Source organism: Amborella trichopoda, chromosome 3 (assembly GCF_054954075.1).
Source record: "Amborella trichopoda isolate Santa Cruz 75 chromosome 3, AtrichopodaSantaCruz75HAP2 v2.0, whole genome shotgun sequence".
NCBI classification, from domain to species: Eukaryota; Viridiplantae; Streptophyta; class Magnoliopsida; order Amborellales; family Amborellaceae; genus Amborella; species Amborella trichopoda.
The window spans coordinates 59,303,688-59,323,039 of NC_142338.1; the positions used below are offsets into that span (position 1 = coordinate 59,303,688).

Genomic DNA, 19,352 nt, shown 5'->3' on the forward strand with positions numbered 1-19,352 from the left:
TAGTTTTTTTTTAAACCTAATCTTTAATCCCCAAATAATTTAGGATTCTTTAGAAAATAACTCTCTCAATGTGCTTTCATGGATTTGAGATTGTAATTAATGTGCACAGCATGAGCATCGTACTAATATAATTATTTGTAAAAAGCAATTGATGTTTTAAATAACACAATTGGGTGTGCAATGCTACATACGACGATCTGAGCCCCCCACTCGGTTTGAGACGAATCCCAAGTAGGATAGAGGAATTTTAATAAAAAAAATACTTATGAAAAACTGGTAGACTGAAGCGGTCCGAGGGTTTTATGCCTTCGAATTATCCAACTTCCATCTAGTCAACCTTATAATGTATTAGTAAGGTGCACCTCAAAATTTTACCCTAGAAGATTGTTCCGGCGTCCAAAAGCATTGTAATTAGTCATCTCGACCTCAATATGATGAATTTCAAATCATAAAATTAAGATTTAGAGGTGCGCCTTGTTTTGATTCTTTAAAGTTGAGACCTCATACAAACCTATATATATATATATAGAGAGAGAGAGAGAGAGAGAAAGCTGATACTCTAAACAAACAAATTTGAGCCCACCTCAAAAATTTTATTAGAAGAGGTTGTTTTGATATATATATATATATATATAGAGAGAGAGAAAGCTGACACTCTAAACAAACAAATTTGAGCCCACCTCAAAAATTTTATTAGAAGAGGTTGTTTTGATGCGCAAATATTTTTAAATTGATCATCTCGACATCAAAATTCATGTACATGAGAAAAACAATGGATTTCAAGTTTTAAAAATAGTGTATCTTGTAGCGTGTTTTTTTACCGTCGATTTTAAAGATTTTCAAGTTTTCATATATCTACTGGATCTATAGTATTTTTTAAGCTTTAAATTTTATAATTAAATATTAAAATATATTTTAAGGCTATCACAAATATTTATATTATTCAAACTACTTTTCTCGATACTATTTGAAGATAGGTTCCAATGTGATTGTTTAGAGCCTCGGCTCCATGCAAACTCCACCTATATATATATATATATACTTTGATTCTTTAAACTTAAGACCTTGTACAAACCAATACATATAGGGTGAGTATGGGGTAAATCCGCTCCCGCACCCCATTGAGATGAGCTGAACATTGGTGATGAGAAGTTGAAAATCGGACGGTCTAAAATGCTGTAAAAACAAGACGCTTTGTCTCTCTCTACTCGCGCCCTTCTCTTCTAATTGCGCTAGGCCTCTCACTAGACCTCTTTTACAGCGTTTTAGACCGTTGGATTTTCAACTTCTCATCACCACCGTTCAACGCATCTCAATGGGGTGCGTGAGCGGGCTAACCCCATACTTTCCTATATATATAATTTGTTCATATGAGTTAATGGGCTAATCCTAGCTTTTTCCATATATATATATATATATATATATATATATATATGGTTATTTTAGAATGCTTACACTATGAACTAATTTATCATTGTACTCAACAAATTTTAGTAATGAATCATTTTTTTAATAAGGGTATTTTTTGTTACGGGTTGTGATGTCATCCACATAGGGTGTGACATCACCCACATTGAGCACACTAGTGGCATTTAATGCTCAATGTGGATGATGTGACACATCATATACATGATGTCACACCCTACCTAATGACAAAAAATACCATTATTAAAAAAACATTCATGTACAAAACAAGAGTATATAAATTTCCAAATTTTTTAGTACAATGCTAAATTACTCGTTCATCATAAAGATGTATGCAAGTAGGTATACCATCTAAAAACAATAGAAACTAATGGTCCAAATGTTACCTAATGATAAAAAATACCATTATTAAAAAAACATTCATGTACAAAACAAGAGTATATAAATTTCCAAATTTTTTAGTACAATGCTAAATTACGCGTTCATCTTAAAGATGTATGCAAGTAGGTATACCATCTAAAAACAATAGAAACTAATGGTCCAAATGTTTTTTTACTAAAATTATTATTTCTAGCTTTTAAATTTTATTTATTTATTAATATTCATTATCTCCATGTTAGAGATTACATGTCCTTAAAAATTAAGTTTTAAAATCTACCTCAAAAATAGATTTATTAAGAGGCCCACATTTCTACATATGCAGGTTTGAACTCATAGAAATCGGGTCATATTATATATATAACGTCTTCACACCTATAGGACAAAATGAACAGTGATTTTTCATACTTTCATCACCGTCTAAAGTTCATCGCACGGTCACAATTGTCCGGTAGTGTTTTATTTTTCTTTTTTCTTTTTTTTTTACAAATCGAAATGATCTATAATTTGGAACATGTGTACATCTCAATGAAGCACACCTAATAAAAATATAAAAAAAATATTTCGCGAAAAAACAATTGACCAAAATACGCCCTAAAATTTTCGAGGGTATTTTGATCAATTGTTTTCATGCAAAATATATATATATATATATATATATATATATATTAACCTATAACTCCATGACCGTCAAATGACAGCCACATTCTAAATGATCTTAGTCAACCTCTAAATATCGTTACAATAAGCAATAATCTGAGTGCTAAACCTCTCACAGGACTGAAGCCATAAGTCTCATATCTCTATTTTCCAGAAGATATGTTTCCTCTCCAGCAATTGAAGCTATTAGTTGTCTGATTCCAGTTCCAAGTTCTCTTGAACTGCATTTGCATCGTCAAATGGAAAATCAAAGAGAGCATCATTACTCCTTACACATCTCATCTCCACTCCTCAGTTCACTTTGCAGCCGCCTAACAACTTCGTGTGTTCATATCATTTAGTCTTTACAAGGAGAGAGCAGACAAGGAATCTGAAACCGTAGCCCTGATTTCAGGGTTCGATGAGCACATGGCGTCCAAATCAAATGGTTGAACGATAGAACTAATAGACAATAGAAGACAGCAATGGTCAGGATCCAGCCTGGGTCGAGTTTGTTTTCATTGACAGCATTAGCCCACTCTTGACCAGTAAAAGGCCATATCCAATTGTCCCCATATAGATTATTTTGGCTCAAGCTTCTCCATTGTTGGATCATGTGAACTCAATGGAAATAAGGGTTCAGTGAGCCCAAAGGATGCTCTTGCTAAGATTTATTATTTGGTTTAACAAAGCCAGAATTAGCATAATATATAAAATTTGACCCACATATTGTAGCATATAACACATGCAAGACAAATATACAATTTGTCATGTATATAAAATGCTAAACTAGCATTTGGATGGAAAACATTCCGCTATCAACTACTCAACAGTCCAAAGTTGACAACAAAATGAACTTTCGAGGGAAGGAAAGACTCAACCATCTATTGTTGAGGAGTTGCTATAAGACCCTTAATAAAACCCAATTATAGTACAGAATAAAGTTTAATGATCAAACAATGGACCGTATAATTCTAAGTATGTCTCATAGGGCATAACATCAAACTACTATAATATTAAAATTATAAGGGTGTAACACACATGTAATTAGAAACTACTAATGAACCTGTGAAATATGGGCACAGAGGACAGATCACACACACAAATAGCACAGATTATAAGATACAATCATGAGAAATTCTATCCAATTAAAGATATCGGTGTTTAAAAACAAGTCCACTTGCCTAAGTCCAGTTTCCCTAGCAAGTGCCATCGAACATATAGAGACTCATCCAAGTCCAGCATTTTTCAGCCCATTTAGGCTTTTTTATCACTGAGACTCAGCCAAGTCAAACCAGGTGTGATTTGGCTTGGGACCCTAGCAAGTCCTGAACGGAGTCTTGAGAAAATAGGATAAGAGTTCATTAGGAAAAAACATGATCTTCCTTCATCTCAGGCTCTTGTGAAAATAGGAACTATTTTTGTAAGGGATGTATACAATGATCATACTACATTTTTCCTACAATAATTCCCCCATCCAAGTCATCACATCTGGCAGGTGAGTCTGTGAAATACCACTTTAAAAATGTAGTGTGCTCATTGTATGCTTTCCCATAATAAAAATCAGGTCAAACACCTAAATATATCCTCATTTTAAATAATCTAATTAAAACACACACAGTAGTGACAACTTGGAAATCACATTTTCCAAACAAGTACATTTGAAAGATAACAATAAGAATTCAAATTTATGTTTCAAATTTATGAAGGAAGCTATGAGTATCTAACCAAGAAATCAATGAGAAAACATGTGTTGATAATTTAAAAACATGTTAACATGGCAAACTGTGGTTTGATGGAAAACAAGCATACGTACCCCACTTTAATAAGTAGCACAAATATTAGAGCACAAAATATAGTATTCAAAAGTAAAACAGTACTCAATTTTGACATAAAACAATGTTTTTCAAAGCTAAAAATGCATATTAATATTCTTTAAATAACAATGTATAGTACACATGCTTTGCATTAAGAAATACTATATGCTTTCGCTTACGAAATTGTATACTGCGTTATTTAATACAGAAGATACCGTTTACAATTAAGAAACTCAATTTTATTTACCTCTTTGCATATCTATGTACCATACAGCATTTGTTACAGACTTCGCATTTGAACTATCTAGTCATGCTCACAATTTGTGGAAATCCAAGAGCAATGACATGACTGGAGGAAAAAGGAAAGCAAGGGAGACACAAGCGCCGTCAGATACTTCTAGCACAAGCATAGAGACTCCTTCAAGACTACTGTGTTGGACAATTGATGGGCCTAATGCGATAATGTCTCCATGAAGAATTCTGGTCAGGACTCGGGGTTAAGGGACATGCCAAAGTTGACAATGGGGGGCATTCATGTGTACCCAAATAGTTATTTTAGTCTTCTAATGGCAGAAGAGGCTTCAAGACATTTTATGTCAAAAACTTTTGGGAAAGTAAGCAATTGCTTTCAACTTCCAAACTATCAGGCTCCTGAAACCTTCTTGTCTGGTTTTGAGTGAGGATAACTTGCTTTGACGCTTGCTCCTAGAAATGGCGGGTCCTCATTCTATCCGTCCATGCTTTCAACTTCCAAACTATCAGGCTCCTGAAATTGCTTTCAACTTCCAAACTATCAGGCTCCTGAAATTGCTTTCAACTTCCAAATTATCAGGCTCCTGAAACCTTCTTGTCTGGTTTTGAGTGAGGATAACTTGCTTTGACGCTTGCTCCTAGAAATGGCGGGTCCTCATTCTATCCGTCCATGCTTTCAACTTCCAAACTATCAGGCTCCTGAAATTGCTTTCAACTTCCAAACTATCAGGCTCCTGAAATTGCTTTCAACTTCCAAACTATCAGGCTCCGGAAACCTTCTTGTCTGGTTTTGAGTAAGGATAACTTGCTTTGACGCTTGCTCCTAGGAAAGGCGGGTCCTCATTCTATCCATCAATGCTTGCCTTTGAGTGTTGGAGCGGTTGCTAGTAGATGACTCAGAGTTTAGGATTTTTTGGATCAAAATGAGACAAAGGCTCCCCTCTAAAGCCCCAGTTTCAAACTTTGAATCTTTTGCTTACTCAAATAAGCGTTTGAACGAGTAGGTCCTCATGTTCCAATGGCAAGCTCAAAGTTTCTTAGGGCATACTTTACTCCGTCTGTGCCCACTCATGACATGAATAGGTAGATAGTCTGACAAAACATCACAATAATCCATTCCATAAATCCCTGCAGTGATGATTCACATATCGTCCTTGAACTGTCAATGGTACATACAGAACCTTGCTCAGAAGTTCCATCTAAACTTTGAATGTTCCTTGAGATGTTTCCAAAGTTGCTCTGATTTCTTTGCTTATGGGACCTCTCTATCACCTATAAGCTTTGATGTTTCCAATATAACTAACTCAAAGCATAGGTTCAGAACCAATATTTTTCCATACTGAACTTGAAAGGTGGCCCCCTGCTCTACTTTGGCATTGGATCCTTCACATCCTTTAGAAAGCAACATGTTGGGGTATACCACAACAGCCATGCAACAACGTGAATCTATACACCATTTTCCTAGGCATAATTGGTTAAATGGACCATGTTATTACTCTAGGTAATTCTGAACATCATGAAAGCGAAATGAGACACTCAAGAATTGTTGGACTAATAAGTATCTTATGACCTGGATCAATGCATAGGGTTTCAACTAATTTGTTCCAGAAGAGTATGCCCAAGTTATCTCTCATTCAGCATGTGTATGTGGCTCTTTTTCACAATTCTCATTCTCAACAATTTCATTCCCATACATTAAGAATACCAAGAGAAGATTATAAATTCAATTCACTTTCATTCTCATGCTCAACAATTTCATTCCCATACATTAAGAATACCAAGACAAGATTATAAAGTAGTTAGATGACATTAAAATTCAATACCACTGTTCTAGTGTTTGGAAGCAAGTGTGGTTTTCTAGAGGACCAAAATTGATGCTGTCAACCTCCCATAGAGACTAGGTGGGGGCCTCATCATTACTTTCCCATGTCACAAATTTATGCTGAACCTTTCTCACAAAGAACAGGTGCAGGGGCTCATCTTTACCAACACAAAGTTAAATGTGAAAAGAAAATACTACGAGGCATATGAATGTGACGAGGATGCAATTTAATTTAGCGTACAACATCAATTGTCCAAAAGAAAACAAATATGCAGAACTTATTAGAAAATTTCAGCCTTCTTGGTAACATACTGTATCCACATTGCAATTTTTTTTCTTGAGGAATATGCTCCATAGAGATCGTTGATGAGGATTTATTAAGTTTGAAGTATATTGAACGTAATTAGATGTCATTTTCCATTATCACATCAATGCAGAAGGTTCATTGTAGAAGAAGGCATTGCTACTAAGTAAAATACAAGACAAAATATTCAAACGAAATAAACGAAAGAATAAATAATCTGAGAAAGAGAGAAATATGTGTTCCATTCATATGAAGGATTTCACATTGAAGAATAAATAATACAAAAAGACAGAAATCGTGGGATTTCTTCACCTCCGATCCACTCGTGAAGGAAACCCTGGAGAGAAAGGAACAGTATCCTTATCTTCTCCTACATTCTTCAACATAGTAAAGGCCAGAAAAGAAAAAAATTATCCATATCAACTAGCCGCTACTGCATTCAGTCGGCGGCAGTACCCTCCTCCTATAAACCGAGCGAAATGTCTGCCCCTCATTCCTGGCAACCTTCTGGCCCTCCTCAGTAGCTGAATCCAAGATCGCTGCAACAGGGTCGGTACACACTTCTTCCTCAGAAAGAGGCTCAAAGAGGGGGTGGGCATCAAGACACCCTTCCATCCATGCCCCAAGCTCTTCGACATCAGTGAGTGTGTAAATGATGCCGCCAGGGGCGAGCACGTAGGCATACTCGGCCAGCAGGTGGGGACTGATGACACGGCGCCGGTGGTTCTTCTCCTTGAAGTGGGGATCAGGGAAGAGGAAGAAGAGCTTTTGGAGCTGCGCCTTGCCAATGTAGTTAGGGAGGTACTTCATGGAGTTGGTGCGCACCACAGAAATGTTGCCGTACTGGCCAGGGTTGGCGTCTCGTAGGGCGGAGATGCGCTCCTTCACATACTCTGTAACCTTGTCCCGCAGCTCCATGCCGAGCATGAGGGTGGTTGGGAAGAGGGGAGAGAGGCGCACCAGGAGCCCGCCAAAGCCGCAGCCGACGTCTGCAAACCTTACAAGAAGAGGAGAGTCTTTTTGTTGGCCTTCAGAGTTTGAGTTAACGTTCGAGAAGTGGGGGAAGTGAAGGGAATAGTTGAAATCGGAGGGGGTGATGGGGATGGGGAAGTGAGAGTCGCTCAGGGGATTGCTGTGGGCTCGAGCCCGGTAGAAACGCTTCCGAGGCAGGCCTTTGCTACTAGCCATTTGCAAAATCCTAATCTATGTTGCTCTCTCTCTCTCTCTCTCTCTCTCTCTCTCTCTCTCTCTCGCAGGTATCAGTTGCTCTCGCTGCCAAGCCCTGTGTCCCTCACCCAATGCCCCCCCCCCCCCTTCTCTCTCTTCAAATACTATTATTTTTCTTCAATCCCTCCTTCGCTCTACTTGATGGCTTCTCTAGCCCAATCTGTCACTAGGTATATCCTTTCAAAATTTTCTCTACCTAGAAGAGAAAACAATTAAAATGCTCGACTAAGTTAACGATAAAAATCACAAGGAATAGAAAGTAAAAACATGATTATCCCAAATGAAATAAAACAGAAATATAAAAATAACGAAATCAGGGACCTCACAGGCATAAGAAATAAATCTGAGAAAGGAAAAAGAGGAAAAACCCAAAAATATGCATTCCCACATATAGAGAGAGGGGAAAGAAAAAAAATTTAAGACCCAAGATGGAAAGGGCAATGCAATATTATAGCGTGCAAACAAAAATGAAAGCAAAGCAAACACATACTACAGACGAGAATAAATATGATGACTCTTTTACATTAGGAGTGGCCATTGGATTGGTTAGAACCACTGATCCGGCGGTCAACCTGACTCAGAGAAGGTCATGTTGGGACTAGGTCCAGGGCCGGTTTGGGTCCAAATGATGGGACCTGACTCAGAGCAGGTCATGTTGGGCGACCCAATGTGTGTGTGTATTTAAGAGAAGTATAGAAAGAGACCATTTACTTTTCGTATAGAGGTCACAATTACTCTTATCCGCCAGATTTCAGATCAAGTGGTCGTAAGAGTGCCATTGACTAGACTCCCAAGTTTAAAAAAAATTCTCAAACTACGTGACACTTCTAAAGCTATCCAGTGGCTAGGAGCAATGTTAAAAAATGCGGAATCAGCCGCCTGGGTGGCTGCCCGGAGACAGGCGACCTGCCTTTTGGGGAAATGCAGATCCTTGCGGATTTTTGCCCCCCCCCCCCCCCACCTCTCCCCATTTCATTGTATATAGAAATGACTTTTTTACATTTAATAAGTAAGTTTTGTATGAAAGATATTGTTCAAAACGCAGAAGTCAGAAGTACAGATCAAACATAAACATTTACGACTTTAGATTGTAAATTAAATAGTTAAAACTCAAACACAACATTAAACAAACTAAAAACAAGGGTAAAAAACAATATTCATTCGATTTGGGGCCAATGGACTTTTTTATTAAATTTCTTTTCCAAAGGCCCAAACCAATTATCAAAATCGGAAAATAATAATGCAAATAGTTAATAAGTTATCAAATATATATCATAAAATATCACAAAAAAAAAATACAAATAGCAAAAAAACAACATCATAAAACATAGTGAAAAAAACAAATACATAACCTAACAAAAACTGTTGAAATATACCAACATTCTTGAAGTGGAATTGATATCAGGCCAAAACCCAAATGTTTTGATTCCCAAGTCTCCTCTTTTACAACCACTAAAAGCATCAAAAAGATTGGGAATGAATATCCTTTAATTTCGTGACCATTCAAGGAGGTCGAAAGAAATTTCGATCTCCCTACAAATCTTCAAAATCTTGTTTTTTTCTCACTCTAAACTTCACTAACAATGTTTTTGGGAGAAAAAATGGCCCCCAACCCTTTTTCCCCTTTTTTAGGGGGTAAAATGATGATTTTATCCATTACCTGAGTTTTTTTTTCTGCCATTGGGCGAGGCCGCACCTAGGCGGGCGCCTTGAAGGACCCACCTTAAGCAGGCCGCCTAGTCCCAGATGAGGCGTTTCTTAAAACCAAAAAGTTAGGTGTTTTTTCGTTTATTAGCTAAGAGTAATTGTGACCTCCTTATACCAAAGATAAATGGTCTCAAAGATATATTTTATATTATAGATACTCATAAACGATCTCATAGATATAATTTTTATTTTTGTTTTTTAGACCCGAAACCGACCCAACCTGTTGCAACCCGTATTTGACATTATAGGTACTCATTTCAAGAGAATTGGACCATCCAAAACCACCACCCAAAAAAAAATATACAAGCACATTGACGGATGGCCCCCATGATCAGATGTCCTTTTAATCTGGGCTGTTCATTTACATAAAATAAAAAATGAAATTTTGAACATAAACAAGCTCACCATCCACAAATTTATACAGTTTAACATATGCTTCTGCCTTTCTACCCCCATTAAAAGCATTGAATTGGGAGCCACATAAAATATACACAATATATATGATTTACCTACCCCTAAGGGCGTGTTTCGAAGGCACGGCTTCCATGGGTTAGCATGGAAGATGCAGCTTCCCCATTTAAGTGCAATCTATAGCTATTTTGAAAGCTGTGGGAAGCAGCAGCTTCCAAAACATCGTTACAATTCCCATTAACAAACGGGAAGTGCAACAATGACTGGAAGCCACGACTTCCACTTATCAAACACACCCCAATAGTGGTTGAATAATGGATGGAAATGGATAATTTGAGTTTTATCTCAAGGGGCATTCGTGAGCATCCATGACATGTCCATTATGCAGTTCATTACAACCATTTTGGTATCATTCCTAATCATTGGGCTCCATTTCTGTTGGAAACTTGAGAAGCAATAATGCCATCGCAAGCATCCCAACAAAGTGAGGCATCTTGTATTTAAGAAGAGATGCATGTTTTAGAGGCCCATGATCCCGACTGTTTCAGCCGAGAGAGAGAGAGAGATGTTAAGCAACCCTAGTTATAAATTAACTAAGCTTACCATTTTGTATCAGATATCAACCTCAAAATGCATAATACACTTTGTACAACAGGGTACTTTAAAATCCCAGACTTGGATGAAACACCCCTCACTGCTTAGTAGTTGTTACGTTAGATAGATAGATAGATAGATAGATAGAGAGAGAGAGAAAGAGAGAGGAAGAGATAGATTTCACTATTTGGCCAAAAATGATAACACGTAAATCAGTTAAAGATTATTATTAAGCATATTGATCATTTTCCACCTGACCACATAATTGGAACATCATACATGGGCATGTAGTAACAGCCAACCCACCTACAAGAGAGGCTATATCAGCATGATATCTTTTGTAGGTAATGACATCAGCATGACATCTCATGTGTTGTGGATGACACCATCATCATATAAAAACAAGGGAAAATTTTCGAAATGCCAATGAGAGATGCATTATTTATCATTCTGCACATTTGCAACTATTCGGACTCGTGATGCTAAATATTTTCATAAGTATTTTGAAATAAAATCAAACAATATGGGTAAATTGTTAAAAATTTTATATCTTAAGGATATTTTGATAAATTTCCCAAAAAGCAACTTATACTGAGGCATGAACATGAATTTCACACGTCCAAGCCTACTTCAGAAACCATGTAAAAGGATTGAACAAGAACAACTTTCCAATAAATGCAATTAGAAGCTTCATCACCATGGCTAAACCCGGATCCAAAAGCTAACACAAACCCCAATGAATCAACAAATCCATGTATTATCCTGATTACCAAACATTGTGTGTGCACATGAAAACTAATTCAGATATTTCTGAAAACAAGGGCCAAATTGAAAAAGTTAGGGCCAATCTACCCTTTATCATTGGCTTTCAGTGTAACACTCATGTGGAGGATCAAGTCACTAGGACACCTCCATTCATGTATGGTTTTTGTTGACTTGCTAACTCAACATAAGGTCGTACTGAAAGAAGTGGGAAAATACTAAGGTTTAATGATGTCTCAAACAAAACTTCAATAGTATTCAAATTCTACTTGTAGGTGTAACCGTGTAAGTTTGAGAGAGCAAAATGTGGTGAACTTTTAAATACCCAGATCAGTACACAAGTTTAATGGGTGAAATCAACTGGTAGAAACCGCTTAGAGCAATATTTCTGCTAATGCTTGCATTTGAATTTATTTCAAAATATTTCTCAACTTGAAGCCCAAACATTTAGCACAACTGACTCTGTTTTTGTAGTTTTTTACTGCAATCAACCCATTCAAGCACAAGAAATGTATTAAGCTTGATCTTTCACCACTTATGTTGTCACTTGACATGTATCCTCATCCCATGGCTGAAGTCCCATGGCTGAAGTCCTCAGTTTTAGTGAGCCTGAAAATTGTCTACAGTAAGGAACTCTCAACCACTTCAGTCATTGGTCAGTACTTCCAACTAATCCCCACCAAATGCAAGCCACCAACAATAGATCTACAATAAAGGATCATTTTCTACATACACCCAGCTCTATCTCAATCTATAAGAGTAAGAAAAACTTCAAATACGGAAAACTCTGCAGAAAACATTTTTCACAGATTTTAACCACCATTATCTGAGTTTTACATTCTCCCTCGTTTCTAAAAATTTTTTCAGAGAATTCAACTCTAGAGGCAAGGCCAAAGCTATGGAAGATGAATAGGAATGCTATGCACCTTAGAAGTTTCTGTAGAAAGTGCAACTCTGAAAAAACTTTCACAGGTACTCCGGACTCGCTTGTATCCTAATAGTATATTTGTCAAGGCTTGTCAGCATCTTACAAACCCCAAGTAGACAGCATTTAATACCTCAAAGATAGCAGACTAGCATGATTTTGAGTCATTAAATTTTTTTCAAAACCCCTAAATTGAAAACGAAACCAATTCCCCTTGATCGTAGATAAGTTCAACCTCCAGCTAAGGTCTCCAATCGATCGAGGAACTACTTTACATAATTTTCACTTAGTAGTCAATTGTGTAAAAAGAAAACTTCTGTTGTTTTTGGATTATTATCTTTGTTAAAAACAACTAAATCTCTAATCCCAACATATTTTGGAATTCTTTAGGAAATAGTATTGGTTCTTACATGATTTCCCTTTTTTTGGGAAAAATTTTCTTTATAAACATCATTTCCCCACCTTGAATAACAAATCTAAAATAGATTCATCATTGCAAATACTTTTTCTTACTCAGGATATCGTTCTTTTGGCTTGTTTCGTATTAGGTTCGCTTTACTTTCAAATCTTGTATGCTTGAAATAATGCAGTTATAAGGAATTGTCGTTGGAATTCCAACTGAAAAATCGAATAACTCATTAAAATTTTAATTTGCTAATCGATTAATACAAACACTCGTTTTTTTTAGCAAATATTCCTATTGAATTTCAATCTCAACCCTACCTTTCTACTCTCAATGCCCCACCACCGAATTGCCTCTGATAGATATGATCTCGATTGTGAATCCTCCCAATCCAAACCAAGCCACTTGGCCAGTATGCTTGAAATAGTACAGGACCGATCCACTTGGCCAGTACGGCTTCAAAAACACTGTAGTGAAATTACACATAGATTCTCACCTATCCAATTAACCAAGCCCTCCTCAGCTTCATTCCCTCAATCCATATTGCATAAGGAAATGTATACAATGAGACCTCTTATTTTTGGTACAAAAAAGTCTTTTGCCCCTAGCTGTTAGATGTAAAATCCAGAAAAGGGAAATCGATACAGTAACTTTAGGTACAAGGAAGTCGAGATGTAAAACTGGGCAGCTAGAGGCATGCCATTGACTTGCTAGAGTTCAGGTGGGTTGCAGGATCTACTTCATGTTCTACTTGCTGAAATTATTCGTAACTTTCATGAAAGAACATTACATGATCACCAACTTCAGGTATTTCAAACATATGGCCTACAATAGTTCTCCATAAAATTGGTTCGACATTCTTCATAGCAGCCATATGCACTGTATGAATTTACAGGCACTCCAATCTCACGCAAAAGAGTGCCTTACGTTGATCTGAATACCAAAACAACTACATTGTGTCATTTTCCAGTTTCATAAAGAGTAATCCCTATATGGAAAGAATTCTCGTTTTAGAATCAATGTCAATAAAGCTTAAGTTTAAAATCATACAGAATTTCAGCTTAATAGACCCTCTGCAAACAAATGAAGTGCCTGGTAGTTACTCATACAAAATAATGAAAACCATTTCAGTTTAAGGCCACAGAGAACCGCATGGTATGATTAAACGGCCAAAAATAAAACTAAAAATTAAGAAAACACAGCAACGAGCTTCATGAGAACTACAAAATACACATACAAAGACACTATGATATAAACAAAAGTTGAAGCTCTTACTTGTCGGATTTCTTCCAGGTTTTAAGCACCCCGGTCCTCAATTTGGGACCATTCATCATTGAGACGTCCAAATCGGCCGGAACATGGAACTAACGGCGAGATCAGCGAGAAAACCGCAGGAAAACCCTAGCAAAAGCGTCTAGCCGCTTTATAAACCAGAAAGCGAGAGTGAGAGAGAGAGCTACAAACCAGAGGAACTAGACGGCGCGTATAAATTTAAAACTACGGCGCAATTGAGATTTAGGGTTTGGGACGTATTTAAAAGGGGGAATATCATGAAAGGGGTAGAAACCCCTTACGATTTTACTGGAAGGGGTTAAATTTTTTCTAGAGACATTTGAGCGTTTAATTTTATTTTTCTATTAAATCAGATATATAGAATAACTATAGATTTCTCAACAAAATAATAAAAGGAAAAAGTTTATATAAGGTTGCACCTCAAAAATCTATTGGAAAAGGATTTTTCAATGTTGAGAAACGCTTCTAATTGATCATCTCGACATCGAGATGTATGAATATGAAAAAAATAAATATTTTGAGCCCCATAAATAGTGCATCTTGCAACACATTATCTAGACCGACCATTTTCAAGATTTTTATATGTTTATAGATCTACTTAATTTTAACTATTTTTAGAGTTTAAAATTCTATAATTAGATATGAAAATAGATTTTCAAGATAATCCTAAAAATTTAACACCAAAATTACATGTTAAGATAAAATTTGGAGGTGCACCTTAATTGGATTGTTTAAGGTTGCAACCTTATAGAAACCACTCCCATAATAAAAATACCCCTAGTTATGTATTTCAAATAAAAAAAAGACTATAAAAAATTTGTAATGCAACATAATTAGAGGTATTTTTTATAATTTGATAATATAAAGTATTTAAGTGTAAAATGACAAGCAACTCTGTTTGTTCTGCATTTCTGATATTGAACAGTGTGATCCTTATTTGTAATGCCGAACAAATAAGGCTATTTTTGTCATCCGAGGTCAAATTACATAAATGCTTATAATTTGTTCCTCATTATAAATATCGAATAAGGGAAATTTAGGTTTTAAAAAAAAAAAAATATTGAGGAGGTATCTAATTAAAGTAAAAGAAAAATATACCTTCAAATGTTACCGGAGAAAATTTAATCCCTTTAAAGATATTTTAAAGGGTTTCATACCCTTTGATGATATTTTAAGATATTTACTAGTAAGATGAGTATTATATTTTGTGGCCACATGATAAAAACAAATCTAGCGTCATGATTTATTTTTATTTATTTTTATTTTTTATTTTTTATTTTTAAGACAAAAACCCAAAACTTTATTAATCACAAATAGAAAACATTAGTATTACAATGATAAAGAAAAAACGACTGAAGTGGTCAACCACCGCCTCCTCTTTAGCCAAAGAATCCACCCTATCATTTGCCTCCCTATGAACATGGATGAATACCACCACTTAGTGACGACAGATATCCAAAGCTTCCATTCAAAACCTTCTCAAACTCCATAGAAACCTACCTTTCCAAAAGAAAAGTACCAATTGATTATATTTAATGAATCGTCTTCCACCGTCCGACCAAAACTAGCACACCGAATGCTCAATAGTTTTAGTCTACGCAACAACGCTAATAATTCAGCATTATGAGCTATCGCTACACCACATGGCCCATAATATGAGAAGATCTCCGCACCCATGGAATCTTTAACTACTCATCCAAAACTAGTAGGACTTGGATTCCCAAAGAAACTTTTATCAAAGTTGAGCTTAATACATCCATTAACTAGTGGTGTCCATATACCTTTAAGTCTAAAATTCACCAAAAATTGTTGAACCAAATCACACAAATTAAGAATGAGATACATCTTAAAACACCCCATAACGTTCTTTTGTATTGGAAAACCAAAACCATTATTTGTGAATAATCTTATTTTTTATTCAGGCTAAATCTGAATTCATCTCTTTAAAAGTTCATTTGTTTCTTTCCGATCAAACCTCTCATGGCGCAACCGGAAGAATCTGCAACAAAATTAGCGTTTTTTTGGCAGTGATGGAATTACGAGCTGGTCAATAATTCAAGTGTGTACAAAGAACATCCTAGTGCTTGCAGAGCCCACATCCATAATCCATGAACAACGAAGGGATAGATGATCCCCAGTCCTCATCTTCCTTACACAAAATGCAAACATTAATAATCAGATTTCCCGTTCTTCGCAAATTGTGAGAGGTTGGATCAGACATAGGTCATGAAGTGATTTGGGTGGGTCACTTTCAATTAAACAATGATTACGCTGGTAAGCATAGACTTTAAATAAATTTATCTAATATCTTTTAATCTAATTGCAAATAATATATCATTCTTTTGATCAAATTTTAAATAGCTCGTCAAATGACAAATCAAAATTTTGAAATTAGTGAAACCTAAGGGTAAGTAGTTTTAAGTTTGAGGTAAAATATTTTATATGGTCGCATAAAGCATAATGTACTTTGGGTTGAGTTTACAAATAGCTTTTAAATTTTAGAAATTTATCAGACATCTAAGATTTGAACTACTAAAATTCTTACTCGTGTTTATGATCTAATGTCAAACAGCTTGTCATACTTTTGATCAAATTTTAAATAGCCCAGCAAATGACACATCACGATAGATTTTGAAACTCATCAAATCACACCTAAGATTAAACATTAAATTACGCATATAGTGGTATAGAAACATAACTTTTCAAATAAACAAATTAAGCAAATCTTTTAGTGTTTCCCATTAAATTTAGGTTATCTTATTCCACTAAGATATGCATTATCTTGATAAGCAAACATTACGTATGCACACCAAAACTCGTAGGACTCGGTTGGATCTTAGGGTAAACAAAACCATGTTTTGGATCTTAACATGGTTATGCAAATCCAGATTATGCCAAAACCCGGTTATTGATAAATGATTGTTTGGATAGCTTGTAGATAATACCGAGGTTATGCAAATCTCTCGTTTCGATAATCTATTTGAGTAACTTGGGTTTGCACTATTTAAGACACATTTGGTAGGTATGAAACATTTTCGTGCAAAATGTTTTTGTGTGTAAATTATGTTACACATATTTGGTATGCAACAATACATATAAAAATTTTTCACATTATAAAAACTTTTACCAAATTTTTATAGAGAAAAAACTATACCAAATTTTAGAGAGAGAAAGTACCTAAAAAAAATTAGAGAGAAAAACTTTTCAACATGTTTAAAAAGAAAATTGTTTAAAACTTTAAATTTGATATAGTTTCTCTTCAAATATTTTGAGATAGTTTCTCTCTCTAAAAATTTGAAATTTCATATAGTTGAAACTTTCTCTCTCTAAAAATTTTGATATAGTTTCTATCTCAAAAAAATTTCAGGTAGTTTATCTTTCTAAAATTCAACATAGTTTATCTTTCTAAAATTCAGGTAGTTTATTTCTCTAAAATTTTTGAGATGGTTTCTCTCCCTAAAATCTTTTAGACTGCTCTTTCTAAAACTTTATGCAGTTTATATCTCTAAAATTTAGATACGTTCTTTTTTTAAAACTTAAAATGTTGAGATATTTTATCTCACTGAAAATTTTCAAATATTTCTCTCGCTAAAAAATTTTAGTAGTTTCTCTCTCTGAAATTTGATATGGTTTCACTCTGTAAAATTTTACAATGCTTTCTCTCTAAAACATGAAATTTGAGATAGTTCCTCTCTCTAAAAATTCAGGTAATTTCTCTCTCTAAAATTTTATATAGTTTCTTTCTCTAAAATTTTAAGATTTATTTTCTATTTAAAATTCGAGATAATATCTCTCTCTAAAAATTTAATATACTTTATCTCTCTAAAAAAATTGAGTAGTTTCTCTCTCTAAAATTTAATATAGTTACTCTCTTTTAAATTTTGAGATACTTTCTCTATCTAAATGATACTTTCAAATTTTCTCACTCTAATAAATTTCAAGTAATTTCTCTCTCTAAAATTAGATTAGTTGCTCGCTCTCAAGTTTTAAGATACTCTCTCTCTCTCTAAAAATTCAAATTTGATATAGTTCTGCTTTCTAAAATTCTTGAAATAGTTTCTCTAAAAAATTCAAGTAGTTTTTCTCCCTAGAATTTGATATATTTTATCTCTCTAAAAATTTAAAAAATGTTATTCATCTAAAATTTATAATTTGATATAATTTCTGTCTCAAAATTTTTTTAGAAAGGCTTGGTTAGGTACCTCGATCTCGCCCTCTGGATCTAGATGACCTGGCATCACGTGTCTCGGGTTTCAAGGGAACCCGGGACATAAGATCGCTCTATCGAGAACCTTGTTAGGAAACAAGGGCAGGTATACCAACCGATGAGAGAAGAATTTAAGGTGGGTTCGGGACTTACTCGAGCTAGCTCACGTGGGCACCCTCTTAGATCACGAAAAAAGCCCCCCAGTCGTACAACTCGTTCGGAATTGCCTCCCTTGGCTTGTATTCTCCTGTTTCTACGATCACACACGTATGGTTAATTTTACAAGATAAGTGGGCCAAAGGAGAAAAGAGAAGAAATACAGGCCAAGGGAGGCAATTCAGGTTTGCACACTCAAAGGAGAAAATAGAAGAAATGATGAGATGAGGGTTGGGAGAAGGAAGAAAAGAAAAGAAAAAGACATTTGACCGGGTGGCTAACCTAGCACAGTGGCTAGATTGGTATGGTGATTGACCTGACGTGGTACCAAGAAAGGCACAGAGGCAATACTACTCAATGGCAAAACACCAACACCAACCAGCCCAGCACAATGACGAGTTCGACATGGCAGCAAGACGGGCACAGCAACTTAGATTGGTACAGCGGTAAGCTCGACAGCGAGACTACCATGACAGAGCTAAACTTGGCCTGTCCTTTGGTCAAATGAGAGAAGAAGAAGAAAGAAGAGAGAAAAGGAAAATACAGAGGAAAACCAGAGAGAGGAAGAAAGAGATAGGAGAAGAAAAAGATGAGAGATAAAAAAGAAAAAAGATGAGAAAGAATAAGAGTGAAGGAGTAAGGGAGAAGATAGAAGAAAGTGAAGAGAGATTAAAAGAGAAGACGGAAAAGAGAGAATAAGAAATGAAGAGAAAAAGATAAGAGAAGGGAGGAGAAGAATAAAAGAAAAAAAGAAGAGAAAGTAAGAAAAGAATAGAGTGGATAAGAGAATAGAAGAATAAGAGAAGAGAAGAGATGAGAAGAGGGAAGAAGAAGAAAAGAGAATAAGAGAGAGAAAAGATAGTAAAGAGGGAAGAGAGAGAAAAGAGAGAAGAAAGGGAGAAGGAAGAAAAGGAAGAAGATAGAAAAGAAGAGAGAGAAAGGTAAGAGAATAGAAGAGAGAGAAAAAAGATAGAAAAGAAGAGAGAGAAAGAATAAAGGTGAAAGAAAAAAAGGGAGAATGAAGCATGGA

At 35.5% G+C, this 19,352-nt stretch overlaps 1 protein-coding gene across 2 annotated transcripts; it reads right to left on the reverse strand.

Annotated features, from left to right (window-relative positions):
- Positions 1-6,855: 6,855 nt before the first annotated feature.
- LOC18421391 (tRNA (guanine-N-7) methyltransferase) lies at positions 6,856-14,172 on the reverse strand. 2 transcript variants are annotated; one of them, XM_088861808.1, is made up of 3 exons: positions 13,942-14,172; positions 12,987-13,599; positions 6,856-8,060 (listed from the first exon to the last, which is right to left on the reverse strand). In XM_088861808.1, exon 3 carries the CDS (start codon positions 7,823-7,825, stop codon positions 7,061-7,063), a length of 765 nt encoding a protein of 254 aa, XP_088717934.1. In that variant the 5' UTR covers positions 7,826-8,060; positions 12,987-13,599; positions 13,942-14,172; the 3' UTR covers positions 6,856-7,060. The 2 variants fall into 2 exon arrangements, with proteins under 2 accessions (XP_088717934.1, XP_088717933.1); XM_088861807.1 differs by lacking the exon at positions 12,987-13,599.
- Positions 14,173-19,352: the final 5,180 nt, after the last annotated feature.

Bases quoted from the DNA above. Each gene is read 5' to 3' on its own strand.
- LOC18421391 (XM_088861807.1), bottom strand. From the start codon at position 7,825: ATGGCTAGTAGCAAAGGCCTGCCTCGGAAGCGTTTCTACCGGGCTCGA.